This window comes from Tarenaya hassleriana, unplaced genomic scaffold (genome assembly GCF_000463585.1).
Source record: "Tarenaya hassleriana unplaced genomic scaffold, ASM46358v1 Cleome70, whole genome shotgun sequence".
NCBI classification, from domain to species: Eukaryota; Viridiplantae; Streptophyta; class Magnoliopsida; order Brassicales; family Cleomaceae; genus Tarenaya; species Tarenaya hassleriana.
In genome coordinates this window covers 328,607-337,625 of record NW_010969549.1, presented here as the reverse complement: position 1 = coordinate 337,625, position 9,019 = coordinate 328,607, and the positions used below count along the sequence as shown (strand labels likewise).

At 39.3% G+C, this 9,019-nt stretch overlaps 1 protein-coding gene across 2 annotated transcripts in view; it reads right to left on the bottom strand.

The window, feature by feature from the left end:
* Nucleotides 1-2,003: 2,003 nt before the first annotated feature.
* Nucleotides 2,004-9,019, bottom strand: part of LOC104801598 (presequence protease 1, chloroplastic/mitochondrial) — a 9,082-nt gene continuing 2,066 nt past the window's right edge. Inside the window, exons 5-21 of one of the 2 annotated variants that reach the window (XM_010524908.2) lie at nt 8,955-9,012; nt 8,778-8,848; nt 7,958-8,041; nt 7,750-7,840; nt 6,448-6,968; nt 6,204-6,368; nt 5,910-6,128; nt 5,700-5,827; nt 4,863-5,052; nt 4,143-4,226; nt 3,959-4,056; nt 3,528-3,792; nt 3,255-3,417; nt 2,971-3,151; nt 2,805-2,876; nt 2,224-2,369; nt 2,004-2,163 (exon numbers count right to left, since the gene is read on the bottom strand). In XM_010524908.2, the coding sequence (XP_010523210.1) occupies nt 2,228-2,369; nt 2,805-2,876; nt 2,971-3,151; nt 3,255-3,417; nt 3,528-3,792; nt 3,959-4,056; nt 4,143-4,226; nt 4,863-5,052; nt 5,700-5,827; nt 5,910-6,128; nt 6,204-6,368; nt 6,448-6,968; nt 7,750-7,840; nt 7,958-8,041; nt 8,778-8,848; nt 8,955-9,012 (2,532 nt within the window). In that variant the 3' untranslated portion in view covers nt 2,004-2,163; nt 2,224-2,227. The other variant, XM_019201086.1, reaches the window with a different exon arrangement.

The window sequence follows — 9,019 nt, the reverse complement described above, 5'->3', positions numbered from 1 at the left end:
CCGGAACGTCAAGACCGGATGGTCCAGACCCGACAGTCCAGACGCGTGGTCCGTCCGTTCCGCAGACTGGAACGGACAGTCCACGTTAAGACGCAGACCGTCCGTTCTACGTGGTGGAACGGACGGTCCACGTTAAAGGCAGACCGTCCGTTCTACATGCTGGAACGGACGGTCCAAGTGCAATTCCGGACCGTCCGTTTCAGGCTTCGGATTTTTCAAAAATTAAACCGAAATTAGGGTTAAATCACCTTATAAGAAGGAGATTAAAACCCTAATTCTGGAGAGACTTTTTGAGCCATCTTTGGCAGAACTTTGAGGGTTTTTGGTGAGATCCAAAGAGTTCAAGGAGTTCTAAGTCTCGTTTTCTCAAAGCTATATACCGAATAGCAGATTCGGGTCCTAGCAGACAAGTTCCAATTATTGGAATCCATCCCGAGGTGTGGATACGTGTAGAGGGCGAGGTATTCTTCCTCCCTTTCGTGATCGAACGAGTTCTTTAATTGATATAGGTCCCGGATCGATTGAGGTAAGCGTTCAAACGTTTTTACGATTCATACATGCATGATTCTAGGTTTTATTCAAATTTTTGTTTTACATCTGCTGCGCAAACCCTAGAATCGATCTCTTAGGAATAGGATTCGCTCTAGAGATCTCAGGAAACCCAACAAAAATCGCACACCAAAAGTCTGCCGGCAATCTGTCGGTCGCTTGGTCCGACCCTGACCAATTTCTAGTCCGGCTGACCAGGTCTTGACTCTACTCATTTTTCTCTTGGTCCATCGGGTCAGTCCAAGTCCAACTGACTGAGTTGGTCTAGAGCTAACTAAGTCTTGGTCCGGCGGACCAACTCAGTTTTTCCCATTTTCTTTTCTTTTCTTGGTTCGTTCCTCCTCGTTTGGTCTGATTGAGTGTCTTGGTCCGGCGGACCAACTGTTGGTCAGCCCCGGACCAGACTCCCTTTCCTCCTCTCAGTCCGCCTTTTCCTTCCTCAGGTCCGCCGGTGGAGTCCATGGCCTGAGTGGGTCTGGTCCGACTGACTGATAGTTGGTCAGCTCCGGACCAGCCACCTTCTTTTCTCTTTGGTCTGACCCTTGGTCAGACAGAGTATTCCTCTTCTGTAGATGTCTGGTCCGACGGACCGACACTTGGTTAGCCCCAGGCCAGACTTCTTCCCCTCTTGGTCCGTCTCTTGGGTCCGACGGTGTGATTTTTCCTCCGAGCGCGTCTGGTCCGGCGCATTGGCTTTTGGTCAACCCCGGACCAATCATCTTTCTCGAATTATTAGTCACATTTATTTAATTATTTGGATTCGGAGTATTACACGGTTCAGACGAACCATATATGGTTCGATCTTAATCGATTGTCCGAGAAAATGCAGTTAACTTGTGCTAGATGGCGGTTCAGACGAATCAACGATGGTTTTATCTAATGAATATCTTAAATGTTAAAATGTTCCAAATTGATGACTCAAATATTAAAAAATTTCAAGTGGATACTCATATTCATGAAATCGAGAGCAATTTACAACCTCGATTCGTTTTTAGTTGGAATTAACATCTATTTTATACATAGTAAAAGTTGAGAATTATTATCGATTTTCTAAATTTCGTTTTTTATATTAAAAATTAATATAAACCTCTAAGAATTTTAGCAAAAATCTCTTTTTTAAACATATCGATATTTTTTGGGAAGGTTGAAAATTATCATCAATTTCATTAGTCAAAGTATCTTAGACCATTTCAACATTTGCGAAACCAATTTAAACCATTTAACATTTGAAATATCACATACATCAAATTAAAAATTTAGATATTTATTTATGATGTCTTTGGCTCTCTCGTAAGTACGTAGTGTAGAGGACATGCACTTTTCATAAAATTTGACTGTATATATAACGGCAATTACATACCTACTTTTAGCAACCACTAACATATATAATATATATATATATATATTAACTAGATTAAAAATAAAAATGATTGGCCAATCAATTTCGAAATAAATAGAGGTTAGCAAAACATAATTAAAGAGATCAATGTCAAACTAAATATATATATGCTTTGTGTATTGCAGTGAAGAAGCCTAAAGTAAAAACACAAATGAGAAAGACAACATAGTCTTCAATGTTTCAGTAGCGTGAATCGACGGGTAGTATTTCGAGGGGTTTTCAGAGAGCTTTCTTCACCTCGAAAAAACCCGAGAGTTCCTTGTTCGCGGCCTCGGGTTTTCAGAGAGCTTTCTTCACCTCGAAAAAACCCGAGAGTTCCTTGTTCGCGGCCTCAACGTCTTCAGGAGAAGCCACGGCTACCACAACACCTTTATCTTTGACGGCATCTATGGCTTCCGCGAATTCTTTGAAGTCGTTCGAACTGTGAAATTCAAAAGAAGATAAACAGAGTTTTGACTTGTTCTTATATACACAGCAAAAATCTCGGGTCAGGATTTTTTTTGCCTCGGTTGCAAGACCCACAAGCTGATGGATCCTTGGGTAGAAAATCGGTTTTTCGGATTTTGGGGTTTTATCTATTGAGAGTTTATGAATTTTGATTCAATCCAAAAGGGGATTAGAGTAAATGTAGGATACTACCCTGAACTTTTGTAAGAGTCCTAGTGGAATCTGTTCTTGGATAAACTTCTAAAATCCTACTGGAAGTATGTATCTTCCTCTATAGGAACAGATTCAACCTAAATTCGGAGAACTAGGATCATTGATTCCCAGATTCAATAATCAACATGATGTGCGGCACGGAAAAGTGATAAACAAAAAACATAATCTACTGAAATGACAAGGAGAAAAACATAACCTTGTTGTCAATATCTCTTCTCGCCTTCTTCGCCTCTCCTCATCCGTTACTCCCAGCAAATGTCTCAACAAACTGGTGAAAGAAATGGAAAATTTGGTTCAGAATCCATGAATTTTCTCGAAAGAAGGCCAAGTATAGATCATAGAATGGGTACAATATTTCTTACCTGCTATAACCTTTGGCATCGGGGAGCTGGTATGAATCAACATCTCCGATCGTTCCAATAATAGCTTTTGTCAGTGTATCTTCGTCGAGATCGAGCCCACGTAAGAAATCCCCAGTCGTGTCATATATATCAAGTGTCTTTAATAAGTTGGGATCTCGGTATGATAAGAAAGAAAACACTCCTAATAGCAAAAGAAACTTGAAGAGTCAGGAGCAAAAGAGAAACATGAAATAACACGACTTCTTCGGCATCAGATCAGACAGGAAAGATGTTTCTTTTCTTACCCGAGTGAGTATCGAAATCGCAGAAACCTCCATAGGCACCACCACTTACACGGACACGATCCCATAACCATGTATTACTAATATGCTTCGATATAACATAAGCGCTTCCATCAAGCTCATAACCGGTACTGTATATGTTACCTGCTTTTCCCACATAGTTTACCTGAAGAAAGGGTATGAATAAGATTCCAAATCAAAGAGGAAGCAGATTAAGTGAAAACACATGCATCTCGTTGTGTATCTAAATAAAAAAGGGTATTCATGTCCTCGAACCTGGGTCGGTATCACAATAGCTTCATTTCTGATAGGAAGTACAGAATTCCATCCGACGGGTCCACAAGATGGGTTTTCGGGAAGCAAATCCAGAAATTTCCCGACGATTTTCTCATTGCTTGTGAGGCTCTTCCCATCAGCGGTCATATTGACTATGCAACCGTTCCTGGAGAGGAGGGATTTCCTGATTTCTTCGAGTGAGGATGAAATTCCTTCCCAATCTTGATCCAGTTTGCGTTCCAGAGTTTGCAGAAATTCAAGGTAACTACAAACGAGGAAAGTACACAGATGTGATTAACGATCTTTCACTGTCTGCCAAGTTAAATTACGATTAATAGTACTGATACTCGAGAGATATATTCACAGAAATTTGAACACAGACAAGAAGTAGAACTTAAAAGTCCAATATAAAAAAGATTGTAGGTTTCAACCTGAGACCACCCATTTGCTCAGACATCCATCCAGAGACATTTGCCATTGCATCCATCCTTGTAGCAGCGATTCCGTGACCACTTCCCCTCAATCGGTTCTGCATTAAGAACAAACATAATATGTTTATATCACTTTTTCGGTTCCATTTAGGATGCACAAAGCAGAAAGAAAGACAACATGTACCTCCATCCGTGCTTTGCTTTGAGACACAAATTGTTTAAACCGTTGTTGATCAGTAAACTGAACTTCTTGCAACACACAGTTTATCTACAGTTAAAAAAAACAAACCAACCTCATGTTAACATGATTCAAGCCCAGAATTACAGCTTTGACGGAAATAAAACACCTCAATCATATAATTATTGCATGAAAATGACTAACACAGTTGGCGATGAAAAGCCATTTAACGAATGTTCTTACACCGTTCCACTACTACGTCCTGTGTTTATCTGCTTTTTTTGTTTTTCTCTTATTCACTAGGAATGTGAAGGTGGTAATGAAGACTAACACTTGTTTTTATGGTAACACATCCTAGAATCCAACTTTAACAGTTCAAAGCAAAATCGATATGCCTTTACTGAGTGACAATGGATTCAACTCAGCAGTACTCTATGTGAAATACTTGTCAAGAATATGCCGAAAAGAAACAGAAAATCGGGACAGTATTAGTTTCAAGGTGAAGGCGAGAAATTAGGGCATCAAAAGTGATATCCCAGGGTTATGTAGTTATTGGGGAACACTCAAAAGCAGACATTAACACCTGCCCAACCTATGTCTATGACAAGAAAAAACCAACCAAAAGCAGAGCCTATAAGGTAGAAAATTCCACAATAACACGAAATATGGAAATAGAAAGCAAAAATGTGATTAGCTAAGCCAGTTACGGCCAAAAAGAAGAAATACCAGGTTAAAAAGGTCTTCAGTGTGTCCAGCCATGGATTTTCCCCGCACAATAATTTTGCTGCATGGTTCATCCTTGCCTCTCATCGATGATGTAAATGGATAAACTGATATTCCCCCAGTTTTCCTTCCAATCAACTGATTAAGTTGCACAAAAGTCAAATCTTTTGTGCCCATCTCCAGTAATGATTGACTGTCAAGACAAAATCGTATAAAATGTTTAAATTTAAATATTTAACATGCAAGCTCATTTTCTTTTATTCCTAACAGTAGGCATCGGTAAATGAAATAGATTTTCATCCCTCAAGAGAAAAAGAAGTGGAACGAATCATCCGGATAAGAAAATACAACCAAAACCAATGACTACATGTAAAAGGGCCATCTATATCAACAGATAGTACAGTAACGTAAATTCTCGGATGAGATCAAGTTGATCAACACGACTCAATCCCATCTGTTACAGCAAACCAAATTTACAGAGGCTGGCTTTGATATAGAAGTCTCTAGTACAAGGGCAAGGATTTTCACAATAGCAAATGTTTACCACATAAGACAGATAGCTACATGAAGAAACAAATCATTGACACTACAGCAGAACTGAATAAGACCTCAGAGCGTCCATGCAAAATTCAAAGATTGCAAACTATATGGACACTCCACCCAAAGATCAAGCAATATGTCATCCTAGATGCTTTAAACAGGGAAAACAGTGTGGAACACTGGTAATAGCTTCGTTATGTTTTCAGACAATTTGCATTTCTAGTAGACATTGGTGATGAAATACATATGAAGCCACACAAAAAGATCAATTTCATCAAGAAATTCAGGTCATCAAATTACCAGAAGAGTGGTACTAGTGGAATAAGCTCCTTTTTCAGTGAACCCATCTCGAAGACTACATCTGTGTAGAGAATATCATTTGTAAAAAGGTCATGCCGCAAAACCTTCACACCATTAATTTCTCCAACCTTTTGTTTAAAATATGTGTTAGCGCATGGACAAACTCAAGATAAGAAAGGGGAAAAAAGCATAGGGAATAACTCTAATTACCTCAGTAGGAACATGAATAGGTTCTTTTGGAATGTCACTCAAAGACAAACTTGGGACACATCCTAGCGCTTCAGGAGGATCAGGAGTCTCTTGTTTCAATTTCAGCTCCTCTGTGGCACGTGCTAGCTCCGCAAGATCCTCTTGCGTCATATTTGCTTTAACTTTTTCTAAGATGATTTTCTCCTCGGCTTCCTCTTGAGAAGCTTTCTCGGGATCAGGCTGACAGCCATCATTGTCAGCGTGGAACTACGGAAACACTACGTTGAAATAAAAATATCCTCAGAAGAAAAATACCTGCATTTCTATGGTAACACAATGAGGGTTGTTCAAGATAAACTCTTCAATCAGTGGGGAGAAAACAGCCTTGGATCCTTCCTCGGCTATTCTGGCCTTAAGGTCCTTCAATGGCTGTTCATACTTTAATGGCTCAAAAGGATCCATGTCGTATATCCATTTTGCCTGAACAGTGGGTGACCAAATAAGCAGTAATGGAACATAAATAAACAGATATTGAAATATAAAAGCGACAAAGCCCTACCATTGACTGAAGCATAAGTGATAAACCACGGGGAAAAGATCCCGTATTGTTTTCCCTCAGAGAAAACTCAATTGTATTCATGGATGCCTCCATAGCATCACTGTCAAATCCTTCTTCTGCCAACTTTTGAAGAGTATTCACGATTAATTCTTCTACCTTTTGAACATTTTCATCACAAACACCTTTCAAACCAATACTGAACTGAGGCTGCAGAAGTTCATCTTCCATTCCACTGCGAACAAGGGCCTCTCCTAAACCACTTTCCAATAAGATTTTTCTTAGTGGAGAAGCAGGAGTCCCCAGCATAAGATGATCCAAGAATCCAAATGCAAGTTGAGTTTGCAAGTCCAAGGGCTTATCAGACAATAGCCAGTTAAGGCACACCATGTGCTTCTTTTTAAGGTCACCATCTCTGCCAGCAGGATATTTCTCAACTATCCTGCGAGGCTCGGCGAATAGTCTTTGTGGTTCAATTTTTGAATCATTTGGAGCCGGACTTGCATCAAACATATCCAAGTATTCTGAACAAACAAGAAAAGTAGAAATAAGATACGTAGTCAAACTGACAAATACTTCTTCAATGTTGACTTAGATGGCTCATGATTCTGATAAGCCACTTCAAGCATTGGTGAGGAGAGCATCGAGGAAGACAAGGACATGTGGCAGAGAATGTGGAAGCAACAGAACATGAGCATGTATTTCGGTTGGTGTTGTTATTAATTACCTATAGATATAATGATATATATGGCTGTTTGTATAGGTTTGCAGGCCATATCATTAGTGTGTTACTCGGACGGCTATATAACTATCTCTTTTGTTTTTGGGGAGGCATCTGAAATCTTAAGAATATTGTGATTTGGGAGGTTAATAGAGAGTGGTGTTCCTCTCTAAACCTTGGTGGGGAATGGAGAGTGGTGTTCTTCTCTAAACCCTGGTATTGTTTCCTCTCTTTTGGTATTTTCTTAATACAATCGGTATTTCTATTACAAGGTTCTATCAGATTCTTTGGGAACATAGAAGGTAAATACTAATGTAATTGTTCATGTAAGTATATGGAAACATTTCTTGGTTGCACAACGGGCATCTAGATAGATTAGTTTGAAAGAACTATTCAAGAACAAAAGCTATAGGCCTACCACTTATTACCTCAACCGCACATCAATTCACCTTAAAGTTTCAATATACAAGGTAACTGAAATCACTATCTTCCTTCTAGAAGCTATATTGACAAGAAATTGAAAAAAAAATGGGCTACTTGTATATGAAAAAAAATAGATCACAAAGAAAAATATTGCTCCTTACCACTCAAGATGTGGAGACGGTGAACTGGATCATCATCTCCATAGAACCAAATCCTAGCATTGCTTGGGTGATAATACTTACGGTGGAACTCCTAGAATTTTCATTAGAACAAGAATTTATGTATCGTAAATCATACCATCACAAACAATGGCAATACAATATCACATATTATTTCGTATCACCAGTTAATATGGAGGGCATGACAAACCTTGAATTCCTCAAATGTCAGCTTGGGGATAATTTTTGGATCACCTCCGCTGTCAACACCGTATGTATTTTCTGGGCATAGTGCCTACACAAGAAAGGTAAAACAAAAATGCAATTCCTCCAATTTAACAAAATCAAAATACTAAAAGATAATGATCGGATGAACTTTTAGCTGGGAGAACTATGATTACGATTTACTACGTTACATATAAAAGGTTGATAATCAAGCTCACATCCTAGCCAAGCGTTATACATTATTCTTCAAATCTCTTAAAGCATGCATGTACACTGTTAGAGTCCCACATCGACTATATGTGGAAACAATTGAGGCTTTATAAGACTATGGGCACTCGACTCTAACAAGCTAACTTTAGAGTGAGTTCTACCTATGGACCTTCGGATTTAATTGGGCCCATTATTGGTAGGTTCTATCAATTGGTATCAAAGTCAACTGATCCTCGGACATGCAGACGACACCACAGGAGAGGAATGATCTCGAGAGAAATGATCAGGAGAGGAGCACAAGGGTGTGTAGCCCCAGCGACCGAGTAGACGATATAGATCGAATAGCCGCCAGCACCGATCTAAAGGACGCGGTATTGTTAGAGTATTACATCGATCATATGTGGGAACAATTAAGTTTGACCCATGGACCTAGGAATTTAATTTGGCCCATTATGGGTGGGTTCTATTATACACATGCAAATAAGAACACAGATGTTCTGATTAATTCAGTTATCAAAAACATCTGAGAAGAACAAAAGTCAAAGAAATACAATACTGAATGCACCTATTTTCTGAAAACATATTCGAAGACTTGCCTGTTGGGCAGTCCGACCTAATATATTATCAGGCTGTGAGTAGACACCTTTCATCTCATTAAAAACAACACCTGAAATTTCGAAGCATTCACGATCAGACATGGAGAGAAATTCAAATTAATATAATACCAACACTATAGAAAATTCTCAAAATGCAGGCATCCCAGCAGATAAAACCTTTGTAAGATATGTCTTCTGAGGGATCGTTGAGCTCATAGTGCCAGCCCTCCTGCTGCAACGTG